Source organism: Strongylocentrotus purpuratus, unplaced genomic scaffold, assembly GCF_000002235.5.
Source record: "Strongylocentrotus purpuratus isolate Spur 01 unplaced genomic scaffold, Spur_5.0 spur5_scaffold_4, whole genome shotgun sequence".
Lineage (NCBI taxonomy): Eukaryota > Metazoa > Echinodermata > Echinoidea > Camarodonta > Strongylocentrotidae > Strongylocentrotus > Strongylocentrotus purpuratus.
In genome coordinates, this window is record NW_022145610.1 from 27,467,602 (window position 1) to 27,495,437 (window position 27,836).

Below are 27,836 nucleotides of genomic sequence, written 5' to 3' on the forward strand. Positions count from 1 at the left end.
ATAGCAAGGTCAGGTTTCATTGTAAAAACTACGTAAACGAAAATAATTATTCTAGACTTGGGACATATGCTATTGTAAGAAACCGGAGTGTTTTTGTGTGTCTGTTTTTATACTGGTTTGTTTTTGCTTTTTGAAGGAAATTACTTTTGTTCTCAATGCATGCAAACAGGGCTCCCAGTTTGTGACCTGCTCTGTAATACAAAGACTGAAGTATGTGTACAATTTGAAAGGAAAACAAAATTAAGAAATTGTAGCACTTTTGTTAACTGACGTCATTTTTAATGAATATTTATGTTTCGATTAAGAGGTGCTAATATTTGTTTAAGTATAATATTTCTGTTTACAAGTACACATTTTTGATACAGAGTATTATCACCAAAATTATACTCTGAATCATCATTTATTAGAATATACTATGTTAAGGTATTATTGAGTATTTGATTAATGTTCTTGGTTATTTTCTAATTATAAGTATTGATAGTGCGTATAGAATGTAAACAATAACCACGTTTTTAGATTCAATGCGTTTTTGTGCATGTTTTTGACACCAGACCGTCCATCTCTCGCCTATAGTTGAGAGCCCTAATGTTTTGTGCTCTTGGTCATAATTGACTACTTTTTATGACTTTTTCAACTTATCAGTGCCCAAATTTCAGTTTACTACTTCAGTGAGGTGCATAGCAACTCTTGCTTGCGCCTGATACGAGATTTATTCAGTTGGACATTTGATCTTCATGTTTTCAACGCAACTTTTCGTCATAACGATTTCAACCAAGATCTGACTTCGCCTTCGCATAGCCTATAGGTTATAGAGCCTTAGCTTCTTGTTCTATGTGAAGTGGTTCCCGATCCCGTTCAACACTCACTTTGTGTGTAGACTGCATTGTAGCTACATACGTGAACTTCATCCTGGGAAGTTTCCCATTCAGCAATTAGTTTGTGCAGATTGCAGCTAGATCTACGCGAATTTCATGGAACCTCCACTTTCAACGACCAGAGTAAAGATCAATTAGTGTTTTTCTTCATCGGATTTTCTTCATCGGATTGTCTTCCAGTGTAGCGTTCGCCCAGAGAGCTTGAATACTTCACGTTCACTACGCTAGCAGCAACTCGTGGGACTACACGCGATCGACACATCTTTACAGTATTCTACTTAGCGAGAACAATCAAGCCAGCCAGGTTACTTCGTCTTCGACCACCGTTTGCTGGTTAGTATTCAAAAACATAACATTGAGTGATTCACAGACTCCTACCAGATCTACAGCTTCATGTGAAGTAGTTACCATGGTTACACAGTGAAGCGTTGAAGTTGACAACTGCTAATCTAACCTGGGTCTATTTTGTATAGACTACCTTTGAGTTTGTTCTTGTGCATGTTTTTATACCAACAATCACGTTGCATTCAAGTTTAGAACATCTAGTCTAGATAATTGTATGTAATAATCACCATCATTCATGTCAAGAAGAACTTATCTCGTACCCTTGTAATTGTACGTTCACTGTGTGAATCTTGGCATGACAACTAAAGGTCTTTATTCTTTCTAGATCTAGACCTAGTATAGTTCACAATTCGTTTGTGTCCATTAATTTATTTTAAGGCATTAACATTCAACCATTATTATAGGCTGGTATCAGACTATAAGTACTAATTTTGTGTTATAGTACATTAGCATTGTCCTAGACAGTATACCTTGTATGTATGCATCTTTTCTTTTACCAACCTGATACCATTAATATTTTCTAGCATTAAGAAAGTGCAGCATCAAGGTAATAGTAGTCACTGACTATTGTATTTATATACAGCCATATTTTAAAGGAGAGTTTTAGCTTTTTACTTTTAAGGTAAATAGAATATTTGGTTTTTCCTTTTTAGCGACAAGTTGTTTGATTGTCGTTGATTTTAAATCACAGCCCTACAGGAAGTGTGTCCTGTTATTTTCAAGTTGATGTTTTAGTACACAGATTTTGTGTCTATTGATTAAATATCAGTTATAAATTTCAATGAAACTTTACATTTTTGTATTCTTTTGTAGTGTAATGAAAGATTATCTTCTATAGTTGAACTTGACCTAATTAGTATAACTTGAGATTGAGAGGTGATAAATGCAGCTTTCTAAATTCTAGTGAATGTTCAAAGATTGATTAGAGTGAGAAATTGGTGTATGTTTACCGGTTAATTAATAATCAGTACCCTGAAATTAGATAGATCCCCTCAACGCTCGTTTTACTAAAAAATGTTTATTTGCTCCAAATTATGAGAACAAAATGTTTTTCCCCCTTTAAAAACCCAATTTGATGAAGTCATATTGTATTTGTATGTCTAACTGACCAAAGTAATTTAAAAGGAAAATCAATCTAATTTATCTTCTTCTTCTATTTCCTGTATGTGTGTGTTCAGGAGCAGACTTTCATATAAAGAATCCCTCCTTTCTGCCTATCCCAAAATATGCTCTCATAAATTGCCATTGCACTTTTTTATCACTATCTCATTCTTTTGTTATCATTCCATTCTGTATTTGTAGGTTTTCAATGTTTTTATGAAGTGTGTTGAATAAACTAATTTAATTTTTAATCCACATGTCGAGGCTAACACGAGTAAAAGTGAAACCATGAACGCGTAGCCTTCCAGTCATTACGAGGGTACTGGGGCTCACCGGAGAGGGGTGGAGGAGTGTGTGTGGGGAGGGGGAGGGGGGCTTCTGTTCCCGTCCCTTTCGTCATCTTTCACTTTCTGTTCTATCGAACGTGCAATATTACACTCAAAAAGTTAAGTGTTCAGTCTCCATTTAAACAAATGCCAGGAAGTGTCCACTTTTTCCTTCTTCAAAATGACACATAGGCCTAAATACTTTTAACATGCTGAATACAGCATGTGTAATATTGGATCAAGCATGTTAAAGTGTAAATCTGCCCTTTTAAAGATAAAAAAAGGTGGTTTATCCTCAGCACTTACATTTGTGGGTTGTATAAAGGTCATTAGTAAATAGACACCAATGAAATATTTAGACACCTCTTCTCGGTATATAATTATGCAAAACCATAATTTATGAAAGCTATATGTGAGAGTGAAATTGGACGAAGGATATCGTATCTATATATAACGACGATGCCGCTCCGCTTTAATGATCGTATGTTTGTTCCCATGTCACAAACACGCAATAATCAATATCATATCTGAGAGTTTAAATGATTGTGTTGTGTTGACCGTTTGAAGTTCTACATTCGGACCACAGATTCCTACTTTTGGACTGTATTTTATCATAATCTCATCTTGACATCATCTGCTATCATGTGAGAACTACTAGAAGTCATTTCTTAACTTTTTTGTGCACATGTGAAGTCAACTTTTGATGGAGAATTTTTGATTCATTTTGTAATGGAACTGGATGAACTTTGAGCATGGTCCCATAGGCCTATGTGTTATTTTTTTGCTGGAGTTTTATCATAGACAACAAGACAGCCGTTTTGACTTTGTAAGTTAGTAATATTAGACTGTATATTCTAATGGAAATATCAATACCTGTGGCATACAGTTATTCTGAAACCTTGTGATAGTCATTTTGCTTTCTTGGAAGGAGAATTTGTGACACATCTTACAAAGAAACTGGATGATTTGAGCACGGTCCCACACACGTTATTTTTTGTTAGAGCTTGGACATGTACAGCTAACAAGCTGTCTTGTAAGTTTTTACATGTACTACTAGACTATATAATGCAGTGTGTCATACACTTAGAAGTAGAGCAATCTCAACTCTCATCATGCCTGGTATCCAAGAGGAAAACCAAGTGTGCAGGCGGTCAAGGAGAACTTACGGGAATGTAGGTTCCCCAGCCAACAAATTTTCACCAAAGATAGGAGAGAGAAAAGGAAAGAAAACAGAATCTAGCACTAAAACTCCAAAATCCATCCGGAATGTCTCAAAGGATGTACTTACCCCCTCATCAACATCTGGCATACATGAAGATCAGCTCTTACCTGATGCAGGGCAGCACTCACCCACTGTGGAGAATATGCTTTCTAGTGCAACACCCGAAAGCAAGCATAAAGACATGGATGACAACACACCTTCTGCAATGCTGCATCATACAGAGCAGCCAACCCCCTTCAATGAACCCGTAACCGACACGATCGCAGCTGAAGTAAGATCCTTTTTCAACATCGCCAAATTTGCCGATTTACTTAAATCAACAATCACTGATGCCATAAGCAAAAAACTCTATGATCTGCGTGTTCAGCTAAAAACAGCGGAAGGGCAAATTCTTCAAATCGAGAATGATCTCAAAGCAAAGGAAAAGATAATCAGCAACTTGAGTGAACAACAGCGAACAGACCACTCTGCAATCGTCAATCTTCAGGAGAAGACAAATGATGCTGAACAATACCAAAGGAGGAATTGTTTGCGATTTGTTGGGATCCAAGAATCTGAAGGTGAAGTCACAAATCAAAAGATAAGAGATGTAGCACAATCCAAGCTTGGCATTAACCTTGGGCCAACTGCGATAGATAGATCACATAGAGTGGGTGCACCATCTAAGGGTAGGCAGGTTGGCCCGAGGGCTATAATAGTGAAGTTTACTCAATATGATGTGAGACAAGATGTTATAAAGAGTCGCAGAAAACTCAAGGGATCACGAATGGGGATAGATGAAGATCTCACCTCACATAACCGGGCATTACTTGACCATGCCAAAAAAAGCAGTTGAAGCAATTCAGCATCTGGAGGCGGCTTGGTCCATTGACGGAAGGGTCATCGTCCTCGTAAAGAAACCCGGTGGCAGAACAGAAAAGAAACTTATAAGGTCTGAAAGTGATCTCACAAAACTCTAGGCACGAGACAAGTTACAAGTGCAAGCGACAAGTGTTGGCTAGCCAGTGACTATTCATATTCTGTAATCTGAACAGAAAAACTTTTGAACGCGAGCTATAATTGGACTATGAAATCAAATGAACAGATAGCATAATAATGTCTGCATGCTTTGTATGTGCACTTAATTTTGAATTGATTTTGTATCTTCTTTCATATTTTATTTTAAATAATACTGTATTGTAATCTTAATTGTAGTTTTAAGTAAATTCTCTTGTGTGACCGTTGATAGTGTGTGATTGTTGATGATGTGTGATTTCCAATTTCCCTTCTCCTCTCTTTCTAACTTAGACCTTAACAATCTGTTCAATACATTTACTACTAACCCTGTTGACTATCGTAACTTACCTAACCAGCTATCCCATGATGATTTTGTTTTCGATGACAATGATGATATTATTAATGATATTGATCCCGACAGGAACTTTTATCTGTTTGATATTTGTAATAAATACTGGTTGCCAAATGATTTTAATGCAAACTCTGAGTTTCAACGTGGCGATATGCTTCATTTTAATTCGCGTAGTTTATATAAGAACTTTGATTCTATTCATGATTTTATTTGCCAATTAGACCAAAAATTATCTGTATATGGATTTAGTGAAACGTGGATCCACAGCAATACTCCAGTTTCATTATTTAATCTCAGTGGGTATACTTTTTTTCATAATGATAGGGGAAAATGTAGAGGCGGTGCTGTTGCAATGCTTGTGCGAAATTCTCTGAACGTGGTTGTAAGACAGGATTTATGTTTGTTAGATGCAATTTGTGAATCACTCTTTCTTGAAATTTATGTGCAAAACAAAAGAAACATTATCATTGCTGTTGTATATAGAGATCCCCATACTAATGTTGAAGAATTTAATTGTGAAATTGATGCTTGTTTACAGAAACTAAATAAAGAAAATAAAGATGTCTACATTATGGGTGATTTTAATATTAACTCGCTGAATTGTTCTACTGTAAATCATGTCAATGCAATAAAGATATTAGTTCTGATATATTTTATAACGATATAACAGACCACTTGCCAATTTGTTCTATTACTCAAAATAATCTCAAAGAAAATAAAAATACTAATGCTAATAAATCCAGAAGATGTCTTAACTCTACTACTATTGATTTCATAGAAAAGAATTAGTTAATCTTGATTGGTCTGATATTGTTCAGTTTGATAATGTTGAACTCGCATATGATCGTTTTTTGAATAAGTTTAATGATGTTGTTAGTAATAAATGCTCGAAAGGTAATCATAAAAAGAATTCTTCTCCAAGAAAATCATGGATTACTTTTTCTTTATTAAGATGTATCAATAAAAAAACAGGCTTTATAAAGAATATTGTAAAACACGCAATGATACATCTCATAATACATTTAAAAGGTATCGAAATATTTTGAATCGTGAGTTTTAAAACTGCTCGTGAAAAATACTATTATGACTTACTACAAGTTAATAAAAAATAATCTTTTAAAAGTAAGCAAGATAGACTCCCCACTTTTTTATGAAAAATGATGTTAAAATAGAAAATGATGATATTGCTGAAGAATTCAATAATTATTTTTCAAACATTGCTGCTCTTGCTCAATCTAAGTTAAATCAATCACCGAAAACTCACTTTAGTTCTTATCTTAGCCATTCTTGCAATAAATCGATTTATTTGTACCCAACATGTGAAACAGAAATAATAAATAATACAAACAAATTAATGTCACCTTTAAATTCATTGAAACACCAATATTGCCTACTATTTATCAAACAATATAATCATGATAATGATATACTCACGCATTTATAATGTCACAATACTCCTTCTGATGTTAGAAATATATCCACAATTTATTGTTAGTCTAATGCAGACTCCTTGCCTTCTTAATTCAGAAGCTATACTGGTGTCCACCAAAACCTTATATTATCACCCAAGAGTCCAATAGACAAGGTTCATAAATATATTATCTGAGTTGCATACATTGATTGCATGCTTTAGGTCCTGTCTGCCGTCAGTCGACGCTGTAGCATGGCAAACTGTAAGCGCTCTCTTTCTCTCTCTCTCTCTCTCCCTCTCGCTCTTTCTTGCTCTTTCTCTCTCTCTTTCTCTCTCTCTCTCTCTCTCTCTCTCTATATATCTGTGCATGCAGTACAAGACTAATACCGTCTACACTGGATGAGTGAATAGCTTTGTCATTGTCACGTTGCAATAGACGCACAATTATCCTTTGAATTTTCTAGAGGAAATATACTCGACCCCTTCTAAAGTAATATTTATTCGTAACCATGACACCGGGAAGCTTCGCAACGTACGCATCGCCTCCATAGAATACATGACACTAAATAATTTACTCCCCACGATGATGTGCACATGTAGGTTAAAGTTCGGCATTGACTCGAATAATCAATATGTTAAGGCGATATAGTTACCAGGATATTTCAATATCAAACTTTGATGAACTAAAAGGTAGTGTGATATGTAATGGCGGTAGTGTAATTGGGGCATTAACACAGTAATATATAATTATATCCTACTGAGTGGATTAAATGTAGGCCCTAGCTCATACATGAATACTCTCCACACCACTGGATCAGAGTTTTCCAACATACCACTATAAAGGCGAAGGGTGAGTATCGTAAGTCATTAGGGTCAGATCAAAAGAATATATGAGAGGCGCAATTGCTTAAGTGCTGAGCTCATATTTTACAACATCATGTACTACCTGAATGGCAAATGTCTTCCAAGTGTGTGTGTTGGGGAGGGGGCAGTGGCGGATCCAGGGGGCCGCCCCCCCCCCTGAGAAAAAAAAAGGTGTAAAAACACGTGATTTTTACCTTTTTTGGGAGGTGTAAATTTTCAAATTTTCGACCAAAAAAAAAATATGCTCAGCACTAGAGAGAGAGAGAGCGAACAAAATCTAGTAATTTGTTGGATATTTCGATGAAGGGTTACAAAATTCTCCTTACCGTTTCAAATCCATACTTTGATTTTCATAGTTAATGGACGAGGTGAGGTTAATAGTTTACCATTATGACTGAAGATATACAAATGCAATAGATAAAGAAATACATTGCAACTTTTGTATTACTGTTAATCGTAGAATAGTTTATTTCATTTCACTTTCTGCGATAAAGATTTCCTGATATTTCATGGAAAAGACACGTAGTCATGTAGCTGTTAATACGAATCATCTCAACCCAAATAAAACCACATTAACTAGCACATTCATTTAAAGATTGTGAAACAAATTCTGCATTTTCCGATTGATCTTTGGTGCATAAATGATTTGTTCTCAAACAAGAGCAATCTGTACAAAAAAAAAACTTATTTTTATAAGTTTGTAAAAAATTGCACAAATAAAATAACCCTCTGATCTGTAACAGAAAATGCTATACACGATAAAACTGTTTTTTAATATTGGTTCTAAAACCTCATTTGGAATAACAAACATTGTGACACATTTATATTGCTCATTACTGGTGCAATTTACATTCATTTTGATACATGTATAATTATTTTATGTACACAGAAAATGTTTTTTTTAAAGACACTTTTAATATGATATACTAATGTATAACTTCGTAATGATATTGTAAATCTATAACAAACCATTGGAATAGAAAGACTGTGGTATATATATTTTGGCTACTCGACCACTCTTGCGATGGTACAGAACGAAATAGTACGGGTTCTAGGTCTTAGCTGTTTCACAAAGTCTTTGACAAGTGTTGCAATTCTTTTACAAATCATCTCACCGCCAACAATTTAAATGTAACGATTTCAGTAGCTTGCTATGGACAATTTTTATTTAGAAGAAGTTTATGAAACGGCGCTCTGGAGATCTAGCCTTCTTCCGGGTGGAGTGGATTTTCACTAATTTGAGTTGTGGTACTAGCAATGAATATAAACATGGCGTAGGTGCACCAATTTCCTACTCATCCTGTCTTTTTAGCGGTACAGTACAACTTCAAGTCATTAACACCACTAAACCCAATCCTGGAGTGTGATGAACTTGAACTTCAGAGCTCCTGCATGATAAAGTACTTTTGTATAACATCTAACATCTAACATCAAAATCTAGCTTTCAAAAAGTTCATATGTTTATGTATAAGTCTTATGTCTAAATTTAAGATATCAAATATTAAAATAAACATTCATCATTTTATTAGTATACTTAGTGTGCATTTGTTAAACAGTGCCATGGGTGCATTCACTTGGCATAAATGAAGTTAAATAATTGTGTATATTGTTAGTAGGAAAATATATCATAACGGGTAGTTTGTTTCAGAGAAAGGCGGAAGAATAAATAAAATCAGCTTTAATTAAATACCAGTATCGAAAGACCACATTAATTTTAAACTGGCACATAGAAATTTTGATGAGCTAACCCAATGCATCATTAAAGAAGCAAACAGGTAGATGATTTCTTGTTCTTCTTTTCAGGTAGAGAGGGCGAAGAAGGCTTTTTTACTGGTGATTTATCACTCTGCTTTGGTGGTGGTTGTTCTGCAGGTGGTGCTTCAGCCGGACTGTTTTGCTGCTGTAGAGGAGCTTGTTCATGTGGAGTGGCACTTCTCTCTACGGCTACAAGAACTTCCTCGACCGGCTTGGTGTCACTGTCACTGGCATCAGCAGAAGGTGGTATGTCTTTTGTCACGCTTGTCTCCGCGGTTCCTTCATCTTTTGGCGTAGGTGTTGGCGACTGTTCTTGACTTGTCACCTTCGTTTGATCCTGTTCGCCTGCAGGCACGACCTGAAGCGTCGGTTCCGCATGTTCCTTGATCTTCTCGATGAGTTCCTCAAACTTTTCATCTTCAAAGCTGGCCTGAGTGGTCTCTTTGGTGAAGTCGATGTAGAGAAGCTGGGTGAAGGTCATGCTCATTGGTCCTTCCGGTGGCCATGTCATCTCTTCTAACAACAGGGGAATGATGGGTTTACGGAGTGCGTCAGAGAGACTGACCTCTCTCCTGCAGTTGGCGGAGAGGGAGTACTTAGGAGTGACGCAGGAAACGACAACCTGTCAAATAAAATCATATATTCCTTTTATAATTTTAAGATATAGAAACAAATTTTATATTTTGTTTCTTACACTGAAATGTTCTCACAATGGAGAAGAGAGAGCCGGCTGTTAGGCATTGAAATTCTTGATCAGCATGCTACCGAAGCTCATGTTTTGATTAGGAGCCTATACAATCGAGAAATACATTTAAGTACACTTATGACACGGTTTTTGTAAGAATTAGAACTGAAGTATGCGTCAGTCCAACTGCTCTTAGCCGAAATATTTAATCGATGACTGCTAGTATGTGAAACCTATGCTTATCAATAGGGAATGGTTTTACTACCACCCAATCCGTGCGTTCATTTCCAACACATACGACGTATTTTAGTTTTTGAAGAGGAACATATGTGAAAGAGTAGTATTCATCTTTACCACGTGGTAGAGCACTTATACATTACCTTTGCGTTTCTCACTCCTTTATCAATCTTGGAGTAGAGTGGATCCCCACCTCCCATTTGATTGATATCCAGCCAGCAGTGGTATCCCAAACCAGTGAGACGCGAGAACAGTCTCTTAATTTCAGTTTGCTTGTCCCATTGGTAAGAGATGAATATAGATGGAGCTTCGGTTGACTCCTGATATTTTTGTTATGCAGAAGAGAATACAAGAGAAACACATTTAAAAATTATGAGAACAAGTCGATATTTATTCACATGAAGGATTACAACTATGCAAATAGTTAATATAAAAAAATTGAAGTAGAACTTCGATTAAGCGACAACACTAATGGACGAAAATGCAAATATGTAGGCCCAGTCCAACTCTCTGTCTTGAGACCACCCGATTATGTGGTAAACTCATAATCGTGTTAAACCACAGCTCCTATCTTATTCATAGTAAGTTAAAGCTTCTCACCATAGTTTGGTTCTGCTGCGCAGGTGAGCTTTTTGCTTCCTCGGATACTTTCTTAACAGTGACGGGTTTATCTTCCACCTGAGGAATCCAATCACGATATTCTGTATAAAGAAAAACGTTACGTTGATGATTGCTCATGAGTAATGATTCAATCTAATAATTTTTAGATTTGCTGTTTCTTTTGAAGCCTTAGAATTTGGAAATTGCAGTACAATGAGCTTATAACTAGAAACAGGTTCAAGTATGTTTTGGCACATGCTATTATAAAACGGTTTGTTATCTTTTTATTACGTCTTCAACAATTTCCAATGATTCACATGTGTATTGATTAAATAATGCACCTTCGAGTCTTAGACACTGCAGGACAATGTATTTCTGTCTCATATACCACACCATATCCACAACCTCATTAGTTCAGAATAGTATTATTTTAATCAATTTGGTTATGAATGGCTTATCTTAAGGTATGGAACGAATGATAGAAGCTGTAAATTACAGTAAAGACACATCCAAAGATTTAATGGAACTATCTTTTGTTCTCGTACCATCGGATATCATGCTTTCATCAGGATTCGCATGATAAGAAATCTGTCCCAAAAGTTCCGAAAACTTGGCGTCCTCCCAGAATTTCTCTCCTCTCACGTATTCCTTGTCGTTGTAGAACTGGATGTAGAGAAGCTGCGCAAACAGCATACTCATAGCTCCTTGAGGAGGCCACTGAGTCTGGTCTATGAGGATAGGGATGATTGGTTTGTTCAGCAGGTTGGCGAGGTTCACCTTTATAACGAGAGAATTAAACCAAAGGAAATGAAAGAGAAGTCAAAGACACATTGCATTTGTCTTTAATAAAGCCCATATTTCAAGATTGCCAGTATATTCTTGATATATGCGTATCGTGAATAATAAAGTTCTGTGATTACTCCTGACTTGGAGCAGATTGTGTTCATTCAACAGAGCACGTTAATCATGACCGTTTGATGAATTTGTGTAATTTCTAACTGCTGTACAATAGTGGCAGCAGTTAGATAATCATGTTTGTCGCGTGAGTTTGTCATGGTGGCAGCGGTGGGATATACAATATGAATAATGAGTTCGAAGCATTTGACTCGGTCAAAAAATGCCTCCGACGATTCAAATTTCATGTATGGCATTGAATTTCAGAATCTACAATGCCCAGTTGCTGCAATAGATATTCTGTGGGCAGACTAAACCTCATCATTAGTATAAATTATATACCTCACTTAAGAAATCCAACTATCTGATTGGTCGAAATTGCATTCATAAACTTTAACTGTTCCCGAAAGTTCCCAGTAACCATGGTTAAAACAGTTCAAAATCCCAATAACCATGGTTATTGGGAAAATAGGTCAGTCTATATGGTTACCCCATAGGTTTACATGTTAAAAAATGGTCTGAGCGATCGAGGATACCGTACGTGTGCGAAGAATTGGTCGGTAGTTTCAATACAATTGAATCTCGATCGATCTTACCGACAATTTTATCTTGCATTGTTGACATGAAGACGAAAATAAACTTCCAAAAACAAAAAAACAACATCTGCCGATAGATCTTGATCTAAGTTCGTGCCAATATGCATTGCAAAAGTAAAAGAAGGGCCCGTTTAATGGAGCAGCGGCGAAGCATCCACCACTCGAAGCCGTTATCAATTTATTTTAATGTATATATTAGAGAAAACAACTTACTATGGTGACAGAGCGCGCTAGCCGAGCGGTCTAAGGCGCTGACTATACCTTTCCGACCTTTTGTACGCAAGAGTTCGAATCCCATCTTCGACAAAAAAAAATTTATTTTTTATTTTTTATTTTTTAGTCTATTTTTTTCGGCATATAAAAGTATTAATAACTGTTTTAATATTCGAGAAATAGTTGTTTTTATACGCTCAAGGGAAGGTTAGAATTGTGCTATTGCCCCGAAGCAGTCATTAATACTATAATATAGCCCTTTAATAAGTTTCAGGGTTCTATTGAATTTAATTAATCACCTAATGACACTGTATTCCATGAGGTATTGGTCTGAACAACTGAAACCAAGCTAAATTTGATGCCCGATGCCACATGACAGCGTTCTCTGTCTTACCTCCTTGTTACAATTCTCCGAGTTTGAGTATTTCTCAGTCACCATGCAGAGTACCAGTTTGGATGACCTCATGCCCTGGCTGATCTTAGAAAACAACTGATCTCCGCCACCCATCTGACCAATGTCCATCCAGCAAGGAAACCCAGCCATCTCTAGGTGCTTCTTGATGGCCTTCACTTCGAGCTGGTGGTCCCACTGGTAGCTCAGGAATACCGTCGGGGGCTTCTCTGACTCATCCGGAGGGGCCTGAGGCACTAGCAGTTCTGGTCAGTAGAAAGTTAATGTTGATTTTTATAATATAAGTTTCTACTCGTGATGTATCACATTATATTTAGACCGTAGAAGTTTGTCGTCATATTTTCTGTTCCAATAAATGGTACATAACTGTCATCTCTTGGGATCCCACGACAATTCCCATGCATCCGGCGGTGGGCAGATGATCATTATACGCATTATTCTAAGCTTCCGTTTACAAATGACTGTCCACCAACATGAAAATCAGTATATACAATCATGTACCTGCCAGAAAATGTGTTGAGAGGATTCTCTCTTGAATTCCTGTCTCTGTTATATATTCCATATATTCCAAAAGGCCTGGGATGAAATTCTGATGAGGCTACGACGTTTTTAAATATCCTGGTGTTGAGGTAGGGCCTTGTTCTAATATCAGACAATGAATTTGATCTAGTTTCTCTAAAATTCTATCTAATCTGCAATTCAATTTTTCGTCTGTTTCCATCAAATTTTGTTCCAGTTGAGTAGTTCTTTGGTGCATCATTCGTTGTTCATTCTGGATGGTTCTGAGGCTTTCTCGTACAAACGTTTCAAATCTTAAGTTGGCTTTTGAATCCTGACCAATCCCTGAAATAAATATCAAGTTTATTAATTACCAAGTATAAAATGTCTAGGGACATTTAAACCTTGGAATAAACCATTCTTCACCCTCTGAAATATCGAAATCCATTTCTTTTTTGTTGGGGTCAAAGGGATATTCAACGTTTATTAGAACTTTCACATTGTTTTAATGTTTCTCTTGCATAGATGTATGGCTAGGACATATGAGCTAAGCCGCATTTGTATCAGGAAATATTTTTGACCAATCACTTAGAAGATCTACATAGTTCTAGGTCGGTCTTTACTTGTGTTATGAAGCTGCAAATTACTTCTCTCTATGTGAATCAATGTTTCGATAAAGCTAAGCATCGATAAACTGTTACAGATAGTGGTCAGCAGTTTTAGTGAAGATGATACTTTGTATAAGTTGGCCGACGTCTGTTTCAAAATGAATTGAGTAAAATCCAGGAAATGCGCTTTATCGGTTTGGTATATTGCACATTTTAGAAAGTGTCCGACCATTGCGATTTGGAGGGTTTCAGTGAGACATCTAACCCTTTGATATTTGGAGGACACACAGCCTATATTCTGATTCCCAATCGCCAATTTAAAACAAGGAAAAATCATTCAAACCTGCTTGTTCTAAAGACTGCGTGATGATTTCTGCCGCATCAGTTCTTCCCATGTCTTCAAGCGCACTTAGTATGGCGTAGGTGGCGTCACTGCTCTTGTGAGTCGTGTACCATTCAGCCAGGATAGCCATGGTGGGATCAGGTGACAGGGCCCAGTTGCGAATGTCTTCACCAGAGTAGCCGAGACGAACGGCCAAGAATCTCCAGTCATGCTCATGCTCGGGGTTTAACAGCTTTGAGACGTCACGTGACCATTTTGGTGCGTTGGTGATCGTCTGCAATTTGAAGAGAGATCAAAGGTTGTTTACTACTTGGACAATATATGACATGAATATCATTATTGTGACCTTTCACACATCAGCACAAATTAATTTGATATGACTCAATGGGAGCTAGAAGTCTTTAAGGAAAGGAAACGTTTTATAATCAAAAACCTTTCATTACCTTGTGGTCGATCTCCTCTACTTTCTCCACCGTCTCATCCACGACTTCCTTCAGCTCATCAAGTCTCTCACCCTGCTCGTTGACCTCATTCTTCACGTTCTGAATCTCGTCACCCTGCTGGGCCACGGTCTCGTCAATTCTTGTGACGTCGTTTTCCGTGTTCGTCACGCGAGAATCCAAGTTGTCGATGTCCTCTCGCTGTTCTGCCACTTCTTCACTGAGGCCATGAAGACTACAAATGAGATTCAAAGGTGTATATCAGGATAATGTTTTTTCTAAATTTCTTGGGAGTTGCTGCAGTCTCTATCGCATGGCAGATAATAGTAGATTTAACTGTATCTCTAAAAAAAAACATCCGATTCATGTTGATCAAGGAATTATGCGAATTAAATAATGGCTGCCGCATTTGCATGACCATTGCATTGGATCAAATAATTCACCAATGCCCCTACCGAATAGCTTGCTAACAACCATCAGCAGTCCTAATTATCTCACACATTTTTCTCATCATGCTAATCAAGGATCATATTGACGTACCTTCTGTCATCCAGGAAATCTATCATGGACTGGACCATGTCTGGTACGCCCATCTGCTGACATGTCTTCAGTTTCTCAATCTGCGGTCGATATACATCTAGACATTCCTTGTGTGCCTGACCGATTCTCTTCACCTCCATTAAGATGACGCTTATCCACATGGGATCGATGCTGTTCACCTTGCCGAAAAAGATTTTCAAACACCTCTCTGCCTCTTTCTGAAGAAAGCAAAATAATACTCACAATCATAAGAAAGTTAGTTTTCTGTGAGTAGGGGGTGTGACTTATTCTCTCAAAATATAATGGATTTTTTTATTTTCGGCTTACATCATGAACTTAAGACCCAATCTCTCTCACTTGATTTAAACAAAACTTTGTTGTAAACTGAATGTAAATCAGATCTCGGGCTGCTATTTTCAGTATTTTTAATAAACCATTCCATAAAATAAAATTAAACATTTTTTTAAAATCGCCTCTATAATCTTAAACCAGGCGCGTACGTAGGGGGTTGACCTCCCCCCTTGAGTTTGTTTTAAGTGTATGTTTTGTGTATGTTTTTTGGGAACCCCCCCTTTTGTTTTTTGTTTTTTAATAAAGAAAAATGAAAATAAAAATTATACCAATGGCTAACCTAAAAAAGGTGACCCCCCCCCCCCCCCCCCACGGCTTATTCAGCGGCTGGCTGAGTCGTTGCGAAATTTGGGGCCCGATTTTAACCCCCCCCCCCCCCCCTTAAAAAAATCCTGCGTACCCCACTCTCTTAAACCATTTACGTGCCGGAGGTTCTTCTGCGATAATCGTATGCATTCCAGCATTTGTTTTGTGTTTTGAGGGAAGGGAATTTGATATTAGTACCTTTGACAAATATTTATACCTAGTATACAGAAAATACAGCAGTTTGTAGAATTTAAAACAAAAATAGTTTGTCTTTTGAAGCCAGACGTTATCTCAGCGGACCGATATATCCCAAAATGAAATAGTCAGATTCTAGGTCTATCGATGACTAAATACCTTGTTAAGTCGGCCAATGCTGGCAATAGTCTTGCAGGCGGAGGCTACAGTGTGAGGAATCTGTTCCCAGGCTTTAACACACCTGTCTAAATGCTTGACAAAGTGTTTTGCGTGATCAATGGAGATGTTGGCCAGAGTCATGAAAGCCATGGTCGACAGAGAGGTGTCACAAATGTCCTCAAACATCAGGTCAATATGCGGTACCAAAACCTAAAACGAAACATGGATATTAGTTTAGTAAGGGTGTTATTTTGACCTTTTATGTATTTTCATAGTGTTAATCTTCCAAATGTTCATTCATCAAAATATGCCTATGACTATTTCTTCGTATTTGTTTCGTATAACATTTATTATAATGAAAAGTAGACCGGACGAAGTGAAGTAGTAAGCTTAAAGTCTGACATTTAACTTGGAACGGTGGAACACATTATCCAGGCAGCATGACCTGAGAGTGCATATAGGTTCAAAATCAACCTAGCAAAATTGTTCAATAGCCTAATGCGTTACCTATTGAAATGTGCGATCATGACAATGAAAGGTTACATAATCCGAACAGGATTTCTATATTGTTGTATTTCCCTTTAGGTGCCAACATAGGTCGGTCGGTCGGAACTATTTTTATTATTTGTTTATAAATTTTTTGTTTCTCCCTCTTTGGGCTTTTATTTCTCAGTTTTGAATACTTTAAAACGTATTTTTTTATTCATTAAACATTTTTTTTCTAAAAAACATTAAACAAAAATGACCTTAGATTTCAAGATTTTTGGGTCGGTCGCAAAGTGCAATACAACATCTTGTTTTGTTACGCCTAAAGGCGATGCAATAAAGTATTGCAAAAGCCCCTGTCTTACCTCTGCATCTTTCTTGCCAACGTCATCAAGCAGCATGTAGAGGTACATCTTGTCACTGCTTCCCATATCGTCCATCTTCTCAAAGATACGGTCTACTCTTGACAGGACCACTTCTGGTTTGTACTGGAATATGCCTTTCAAAGCCACTGTACCAAGACATATAAACAAATTTGGTTGTTTGATAACCCAAAAGTATCACTTCACATTCTTACACTGTGTGATTCATAAACTTTTTATGTTACAGGTGTGTTAGAAATGTTTTGTTACTATTTGTTCGCAGTAAATTAGTGATACATAACACCGTCAGAGCAGCAGCGAACCAAGGCGTTTTGTGGACTCTCCTTAGACTGCTGATGTGACCAGCTGTCAACAAAATACATCGGTTTAGCGCTGAATTACTTATTCGAATTCATAAGTTAGCTTTAAACGTGTTTGCGAACACTCTTTTCACATTCCTTCTAAACAGCTATCATGCAGTTTCTGTTACTCCTGTTAAGACAAACACCGCGCTTGAAATCTCACGGGTTACTCATAATGTTCAATGGTAATATATATTCTTCCTGTTGGGAAACTCCCCGACCGTGTGGTTACCATCCTCTACATTAATGGTACAACTCTGACACCATCCTATACACTACTATTCCCTCACGCTGAACTTAACCCTAACCATTGTAAGATATCATAAGGGACTAGATGTCATAGGACTAATGGTCCATTGATGACTTGATGGTTTGTTTCACCTGACTGCTCAGAAAGAAAAAGGTGTGTATGCTTGTCCGGACGCCTGTAAACTACCAGGGTACCGATGGCTTGAAGTCCTCTCCAAGGGACTAAGTAATGATGAGTAGTGCCTTACCAAAGAGCACTAGCGAAGCCACTTGAATACGAGACCACTGCTCTAACACTTAGCTGTTTCGCCCCCTCAGTTAGATCTTACCAAAACGATGGACCTACGAGGTCTAAGGCACCCAAGGTAAAAAGAAAACGAATACTACTCACTACCAACGGTTGTTCCTTCGCACTTGTTGTCGAGATAGGCATCTGCTATGTCATCACCATACGGAGCCAGTAGTTCACCATTCTGGTAGACAGTCCCTATGGCATACCCGGCCATGCTCTCTAAATCTTTGACGTCACACGAGAGCAGCTTCACCACGTAAGGCAAAAGGTCCTTGAAGATCTTTACCTTTTGAGTATTCTAAAGAAGATATCAATAAAGCAAAATGTATTTTCATACTAGATTGAATTATTTTACATTTGTGGTAGTCAAGGCTTGTACTCTAAACATCGTTGCCCATAAAGTTGGGATAAACTTTGGTCTACCTTTCTTCATGAAATGATTGCGACAATAGGATTTATTCTTGATGGACATCTTCTCAGGGCTTTGTTGATCAAGATCTATGACTTTTTAGATGGATCAATAAAGTTCTTCTGAGTAGATATAAGCTTCATCTACGAATAATGAACCATATAATTGTCACAATTATCTCATGAAAAGAGGTAAGGAAAGAATCATAGGCTGAACGCATTACAATGTGGTCACAGAGAAAATTACGAACATATATATGCTTGTAATGTGAGTATACTACATCACGGTATTTCTTTACAGAATAGCTTGCAACACTGTGGCCCTAATTGATAGATCACAGTGTGATAAAATTTGCATTATGATCACAGCAATAGTTGTGAATCTTCGCATAAGGTCAAGAATATTATTCACAAATATGTCATGTGTCCACAACTTTACAATATCTACATTGGGACATGGTATTTGAAAATGTGGATTTAAATGGATTCCCTATCAAGTGCTATACAAATATAATTATTATTACAGCGTACCAACGTGGGTAAACTTATTTTGTTCACACTGTAGGGACACTGTGGGACACTCAACATCAACTTGAACAGACTTCAAGCAGTACAGAATGCAGCAGCACGTTACTGGGCTGAGGAAGCATGATCACATCTCTCCTGTTCTGGCTGAGCTACATTGGCTTCCTGTCAAGAGCAGAATTGGATTCAAGGTCCCGCTGCTCACATTTAAGCTAATTCATGGTCAGACCCCAGGATATGTGTCATCTTTAATCGAGCGGCGTCATCTTCGCCCTGGACTTCGCTCATCTGGCCTTACTCTCCAGGTGCCCATTACTCATCTCAAGGGATATGGAGACCGAGCATTTTCCTCTATTGCTCCTCGCTTGTGGAATTCCCTCCCATCATCTATTCGCGAAATTGACAACCTTGACCACTTCAAAGCTTCACTCAAACCAAAGAGATAAAACTCACATCTTCCTTCAGACATTTAAATGCTTACTTTATTGGAAGAGCTTGCGCCTTTGAATGTTTTTTGGAACAGATATATGGTGCCATACAAATGCCGTGAATCATCATCATCATCATCATCATCATCATCAACTTAATGGACTTACCCTCATGATGAATCCAGTTATAATGTTCTGGAGAATACGCCCATGTACTGAGAGGGGCTGCTCATCGCCTTCAAGCTCCTGGTCCATGCAATATTCCATGAGACTTTTTAAATGAGGCACGCTAGATTTACTGAGGTTAAACAAGATGAAATAAATAATTACATGACATAGATGTTTATAAAAACAACTACACCCTCCCCTCCCGACTACGTCGACGACATAAAGTTTAAAGGACGATCCCATTTCTTTCAACGGTTCCTAGATAATACAAAATGATTGTTCCTCCAAAGGCAATATGTGAACATCCTCTCCGCTTCGGGACCTGTTGCCCCTGCCCTCTCTTTCTCCCTCTCTAGCTATTTTATTTTTATTTTTTAGCTCTCTCTTTATTTTATTTCATTTGATTTGTTTTATATTTCCACAATTATGATAATAGTATTGGAGATTTATATAGCGCACATATCCACCATGCATGGTGCTCAAGGCGCTCCAACTATTACCCCGACTCTGTTAGGCAGCGGATTTCGGCGCTCACAGCATTCAAGGAAATCCTGCCTTCACGTACCCATTTAACACCTGGGTGTTGCCAAAGGAATTAGTGCCGTGGCGGGACTCGAACCGCATACACGAGATATATTTCGACATAATACAATGTTACGATGTAAATCTGTACATCAAGCAAGCATGATATGAACAAGACGTACGCACAAGAGAATGCAATATTAGCATCACTTCATGAATTATATGAAACCAAAGCTGCGTTAATTACCCAGCATTTTCAAGGAGAGTACCGTAACCTGTAACGGACCCTGCTAAGTCTCTGTGGTCACGGTTTTCTTCCAAGTCGATGTTGTCTCCTCGTAGCCACTTGTCATAGGCTTCGAGGACGTCAGGAATCAATTTTTCGTAACCCTGGTTAAATAAAAAAAAATACGAAGAGGTCGTCGAGCAGGTCAGCGATGAGGACATTAATAGTGTATTTCAGGTGTAGGGTGCATGGTTATGTCCGTACACGATCACAACTATTTTCGGAAAATCAAATCAAGGGCGATTTCAATACCATATTGTATTGGCTATACAAATCATTTTCGAATTACCTAATGCGTTATTGTCATGTTTGCACATTTTTCAATAGGTGATGCATAAGGTTATCGAAATTACCTTAGGTTGAATTTTCGAAAGTAGTTGATATATCGTACTCTTAGCTTGGGAACACTGATCATAACAATGGTAAAAAATAAATCCATGACTGATAAATTTAATAAGTTATTAGTAATTTTGAGCTTATTACTAATGGTCAATTACTGCAATGAAAAGCAAAAAATTAATCTTTTGAAATTTCACTCGAGGGATGGGTCTGTTCCAAGGTAGAGATGTACGTTTACAAACACTGGTAAAGAATAACAGCGAGGGCAAAAACACATGATGAATGCTCATGAATATACTATGAATATAGTGAAACAACTCGGTTGTATACTCTGTGTATATAGATGGCTCTGAGATCTGTTTCTGTTCACAGTCTTTGGAACGACACTGTATCAGAACACGATCACATAGACTTTGGAAAAACCAAAGTAAGGTAATTTCAATAACTTCTTCAAAGTCTTTGCCATAAAATAAACAAACTATACAGAAGATCTCATTCGAAACACTGCAATTGCCAATATACAAATAGGAGAAGGAAATTTTAAAACTGTAAATGGTTTAATTCTTAGTAAGATCTATTTTGAAGAAAAATATGTTATGTGTTATATATACCTCCCATTCCATCTCGCTTGTTCCTACTATGGCGATAGCCACCACAATGTGCATGTCTGAACCGCTCTTGATGGCTGACGAAAGAAGGCGACTGAAAGATGGAGCAACTTTCTTGATCATCTTGTCACGACTGCAGCATTAGTGAAAAGAGGTTCAGAGATCAAACGTGAACATTAAGGAAGAAGAGAGTATAGAAGAAGGGAAAAGAGAGGATAGATCAGAATGTAAGGGTGGGGAATTATGATTGAAAAGAGAAGAAAGGATAAAAATAAAGTGACTGAAATAGTGTTTAATCAATGTTTCGTTAGGGTTCTACAGGTCCATTTGATTGATTGTATTTTGTGGTAGAAACAATATGCTACACATATCATATCAATATAAAGTATAAATGGTGAAGTAGTCTGGACTCAGATTCCAGACGAATCAGGATCATCCGAATTTCGAATTTGAATCCATCGTTGGTTATAATATTGTCGTAAATGTTTGGGAAATTGGCGGCAATGAAACATAATTATTCGCTCCTCTTGCCGTGTAAAAATTCCCACTTCAAAGGGGAAAGATTCCCTCTACCAGTGTTTGCCAGATCCTCAAATTTTCTAACCTGCAAGCTTTGATCATCTCCTCGACTGCATCCTTGAGTGCGCGTCCCTGATTGTCCCAAGAGACGTGTTTTTCTTCGATGTCTTCCTCCTCTCGGTCAGTTGGCTCCCATTCTATGGGTTCCTCCAAGATTCGAATCATCTGCTCAATGGCACCCTCATGACCCTAACAGACATATTGGATCAGACCAGTCTTAGTTACTGCCTTCTTACACCAACCCTTGTGGCCGAGATGTCGTGGTATTATAGTGGTTTGTGTACGTTACTCTCAATTCAATGGTTGAGGATTCGAATCCCATCCCCGCACTAATTAACTTTGACTATATATTTTTCACTCTCCACCCAGATGAAAATGGGAACCTGGCAAATTGCTAGGACAATAATTATTACAAGGCCCGCAGGAAGAGAAGTATTAATACTGATGTAGGTACCTTGGGTAAAAACTAAAACAAATTATAACTATAACTATTGTATTTATTATTATTGTTATTTTTATTATTATTATATTTATTATTATTGTAATCGTTTACAGGCATCTTACACAAAAACTAGCTAGTGACTGTGTATACGGGAAAGAAATCGTAAAATAATGATTTTATTTTCTTACCTTCCATCTAACCACTGCTTTCTCATCAAATATTTTCTTGGCCAGTTCGTAGTATGGCTGTGTCTTCTTCTTCATACATTCAATGCATAGTTCAATCATAAGTTTCTCATGCTTGTTTTTCCTGTGAAAAAGTAGAAATTGTATTACCTAATTCGGTGGTTGGTAAACATTTAAAAAAGCAAAGTTCATTTAATGGTGTTTCAGAAAAATAATTTTACTTGTTGCAAATTTCCTTGGTCTGATTATGTTAACTATTACAGTTTATTAATTTGTCGAGAAAATTCTGTAGCCTTTTTATTCATAGGGTAATACTCTCACTCTAGCTTGGCTTTCGTCGGGTGTTCAATTCAGGGGCGTTGTTTAGAGGATGCGTGCGTGTGTGCGCGCGCGCGCGCGCGCGCGTGTGTGTGTGTGTGTGTGCTCTCACCTCAGCATTTTTGTGGGGTTTTATGTGCGCTTCACATACCCCTTGTGAGGCATTTTTACTTTGTGGGGTATTTTTTCAGGACCCCACAGAGTAAAGTCTTTCAAATGACTGTATATTCGGTGTCCTATGCCCTGCGGGGCATTAGAAGTGGTACCCCATAAATGACATTTTGTGAGCGTGTGCTAAAACTTGCACACTTTTTTATGGTAACATCGTAAGCACACCGCCGGGTTGTTATCGCCAGGTTGTACATACCTCACTAGTAGGGGACCACAAGGTATATCTGGAACGCACAGAAATACCCCACAATCAGGTGCCCCACAAAGGCCCTGATGTGAGAATGCGTGTGTGTGTGTGTGTTGCGCGTGTGCGTGTGTGTGGGCGTGTGTGTGAGGGGGTATTTGGTCCAAACCTTTCAGCTTTTGCTGGTCATATTACGTAACTAAGAGCATGTGAAGAGCAATCCTATTCAGGAGACATAATTATGTATGCTACAACAGACTTCCATTATAATTTTTTTATACTACCGTAAAAAGAATAAGAAAGCTCACAATTATTCCTCATCATTACCAAAACTCAACACTTTCTTCAAAGATTGAACGACAAAACAAATATTAAAGGGAAATCCAACCTTCAAATCACTTCGTTTGCATGAAAGCAGAAAAATAAGAGAAACAGGATGGCGAAAGTTTTAAAAACTGAATTGGACAAATGATAAGAGAGTTATGAATGTTTGTCTGTATGAGATCATTATTAAAGTCTACGCGAATTTCAAATTGTAGTTTATTCAATGGAACGTGACGTTGACACGAACAAACCTCCTGTTTGTCGTGTACACTATCATTAATGTCTGTTTTTCTCCTAAGTGCCTTCTCATTTGGGCACTCATACCCAAAATATATTATTTATAGTCTATTATTATAGCTCCTCTAAAAGGAAAGACCCTCCTCAGTCTTAATAGCTTTTTTTAAATCGACATTTAGTCATTTTGTGTGTTGAACTTGAACACATGTGAAAGATGTCTGGCACTCTACGTCACAATGACACTACAGATTCTTTGTAACTTTCAAGAGTTCTTAACTCTCTTATTTCCCGTCCGCTTTTATTCACACTTTTACCAATCTGCTTCTTCAATAATTTGTCAATTTATTTAGAGTAGTTGCATGGATTTCCATTTAAAGACTGAATGAAAACATAATTATTGACTTACGCTGCCTTGACTCCGTCTATGATGTCGTCCCTGAGTTCATACCTGCAGGCCTCGGCGAACTCCTTGCTGTCATCTTTCTTGATTTCCTCAATAACTCGAGGAAGATACTTGGCAGGGTTCACTGACTTGTTCGTCATCTGTTTCTTCAGCTCTTCATATTTTTCAGCCATGGCTCACTTGAAAAGCAATGTAACAGATAAATGACACACATTAATTACGTAGAGAAAAATAAAAACTCTTTGCCTATACTGACCTAACATCAGCAGCATAGAGATACTGGATGCGATTCTGCACTCATTTTTTTCTTCTTAACTTTCAATGGTTCGGGAGTCAAAATTTGTAGGTATGGTCTTACGTTGGGAGATAGTTTTGACGGAGCTGGAGCTACCTTCCCCCCCCCCCCCTCCCCCTCCTCCTGCTCCTCCTCTTCCTCCTCCTAACGCTGTCTTATATTCTGGCAACAGACACTTCATAGTTATAGTCGACCAGGTGAGTTGTTCTTTTCTTAGGCTTTATTTTCTGATCTAGTTAAATATAGTATATTATGTCGTATATAACAAAGTGCCAGGATTGTAGGCCCAGGATAAAATGAACTGTTGAAAATAGACTTACCGATTCCACAATGATGGCGAACTAGAGGAGAATATATGACCACTTTAACTATCAGTATTATTGACAAAGGTCAATAAATGTAGAGTTTAATGCCTGTAAGCTTTATACACTTTAGTTCACCGAACTTTAATACAATCAATATTAATGATACTATTAATGATTTAAGCTTGAAAACACAAGAACTATGGGACAACGCAGAGTGGGCTCTTTAAATATATTATGTGTCTCAAACAAAAGCAGACTAACCCGGATGTTAGTTTGATCGACCTCCATCGGCAATAATATTCACACGTTGTCCCACCATACCGCAGTGAATATTAGACATGAGAAAAATATGAACCCAGAAATAATCGATAACAATAGCAAGGTCGGGTTTCATTGTGAAAACTAAGTAAACGAAAATATCTATTCTGGACTTGGGCAATATGCTACAGTAAGAAACCGGGGTGTTTTTGTGTGTCTGTTTTATACTGGTTTGTTTTTGCTTTTTGAGGGAAATTTCTTTTGTTCTCATTGCATGCAAACAGGGCTCCCAGTTTGTGACCTGCTCTGTTATACAAAGACAGAAGCATGTGTCAAATTTGAAAGGAAAACAAAATTAAGAAATTTGTATTTGCTCCAAATTATGAGAACAAAATGTTACAGTTTTTTCCTCTTCAAAACCCAATTTGATGAAGTCATATTGTATGCCTAACTGACCAAAGTAATTTAAAAGGAAAATCAACCTAATTTATGTGGTAGAGTATTGTTACTGACAAATACCAAACAAGTATAGAACGGCTGTTTGGAAACAGTTTTTGTAGAGTCATTTATAGGGCACATTTTTATTAATGCTCGATATCCAGCTTTCCCGGATTCTATCAAATAGATTTAGTTACCAGTATCTTTTAACCAACATGTACTATACCAGCCCCTCAGATCTTTTCTCCAAATTCTGTATCAAGTTTAACTTTGGCAATCTATCAATATTGTCAAATGAGCACTAGTTTGGTTTTATGATGTTGTTTGGGGGATCAGTGAATGATCAGTCGTTTTTAATCTGCTTAGGGCCAGAAGGGCGGTTACTTTTATACTCTATAGGCTATAGTACATAGTTAACATCCTTCTGGTTCTCATTGGGTGATATTGTCTTCCTTCCTTCCTGACAATCCGGATGTGTTGAAGAAATTAATACACGTAGTGAAACTATCATGTCAAGGGCATTGCTAACTGGATAAATTTGTTACACCCTCTTGTAAGTGTGTGTTTGTTTTTTACTTAGAATGTACATGATAGTATTTTTTTCCTTCTTCTTCTATTTCCTGTATGTGTGTGTTCAGGAGCAGACTTTCATATAAAGAATCCCTCCTTTCTGCCTATCCCAAAATATGCTCTCATAAATTGCTATTGCACTTTTTATCACTATCTCATTCTTTTGTTATCATTCCACTCTGTATTTGTATGTTTTTATGAAGTGTGTTGAATAAACTTTGAATTTGATTTTTAGTCGATATGTCGAGGCTAACGCGAGTAAAAGTGAAACCATGAACGCGTAGCCTTCCAGTCATTACGAGGGTACTGGGGCTGACCGGAGAGGGTGGAGGAGTGTGTGTGTGTGTGTGTGGGGGGGGGGGGCTTCTGTTCCCGTCCCTTTCGTCATCTTTCACTTTCTGTTCTATCGAACGTGCAATATTACACTCAAAAAGTTAAGTGTTCAGTCTCCATTTAAACAAATGCCAGGAAGTGTCCACTTTTTCCTTCTTCAAAATGACACATAGGCCTAAATACTTTTAACATGCTGAATACAGCATGTGTAATATTGGATCAAGCACGTTAAAGTGTAAATCTGCCTTTTTATGGGCTGTATAAAGGTCATTAGCAAATAGACACCAATTAAATATTTAGACACCTCTTCTTGGTAAATAATTATGCAAAACCATAATTTACGAAACCTATGTGAGAGTATTGGACGAAGGATATCGTATCTATATATAACGAAGATGCCGCTCCGCTTTATGATCGTATGTTTGTTCCCATGCCACAAGCACACACTAATCAATATCATATCTGAGAGTAATATTTATGCGTTGCTATGAAGATGTGACCCTGTTTGTAGTTAGGGAAAGGGAAGGGAGAGAGAGAGAGAGAGAGAGAGAGAGAGAGAGGGGGGAGTCGAGTGGATGCACGGGGAAGGGGGGGGGGGGTTAAAGGGGAGGGGGGAGAATACATTAACCAACATTAGTTGTCTTTTAGCCTGTAACATGTTTGTGTATGCAATCCATCACACCTTCAATGTGAGCTTCATGTTAACTGAAAACATGGTAATGATGGTTAAAGTTATAGGATTTCCACATATAATGGAGTCAGAGCCAAATATTGTTAATTGAGAAAGGATGAATAAGGGGATAAATATAATTTACAATGCATGGGTTATTGTTGTGTATTGATCTTAAAATCTTTTTAAAGGCCTATTTTATAATGCAATATATTCTACGTGATATACATGTAGTACAAATGAATTACAAGACCTTTTCAGTCACATTATTGTCATAATCAGAAAGCCCTAATATTGAACACAACCTCGTTGTTAGTGGTAGCCATGTTATATGACAAATACAATCAAATTAATTAAAACACCAACATGGACTACTATTTATCAAACAATCATGATAATAATATACTCACCGCATTTATAATGTCACAATACTCCTTCCGATGTTAGAAATATTATATCCACACTTGTCGAAATACTAAAGACTCCTTGCCTTAATTTATTAATCCAGAAGCTATACTGCTGTCCACCAAAGCCTTGTATCATTGAAGAAGAGTCCAATCCCATAGACAAGGTTCATAAATATAGTGTCTCTTTACCGAGTTGCATACTTTTGCATGCGTTGTTAATGCTATATGCTTTAGGTTTTGTTTGCCGTGTCCAAGATAATACGTCAGTCGACGCTGTATTGCAAACTGTTGGCGCTCTCTCTCTCTCTCTCTCTCTCTCTCTCTCTCTCTCTCTCGCTCCGCCCCCACTATCCCTCTG

The 27,836-nt window shown here is 37.5% G+C and overlaps 1 protein-coding gene across 1 annotated transcript; it reads right to left on the reverse strand.

The window, feature by feature from the left end:
- Nucleotides 1-8,779: 8,779 nt before the first annotated feature.
- Nucleotides 8,780-27,754, reverse strand: LOC105438652. The gene is made up of 18 exons (XM_030997843.1): nt 27,482-27,754; nt 24,206-24,381; nt 22,569-22,689; nt 21,964-22,127; nt 21,363-21,492; nt 20,374-20,516; nt 19,605-19,734; nt 18,175-18,373; nt 17,176-17,321; nt 16,325-16,534; nt 15,314-15,531; nt 14,777-15,008; nt 14,334-14,607; nt 12,867-13,129; nt 11,315-11,546; nt 10,770-10,870; nt 10,313-10,489; nt 8,780-9,869 (listed from the first exon to the last, which is right to left on the reverse strand). Exons 2-18 carry the CDS (start codon nt 24,373-24,375, stop codon nt 9,252-9,254), a joined length of 3,528 nt encoding a protein of 1,175 aa, XP_030853703.1. The 5' UTR covers nt 24,376-24,381; nt 27,482-27,754; the 3' UTR covers nt 8,780-9,251.
- Nucleotides 27,755-27,836: the final 82 nt, after the last annotated feature.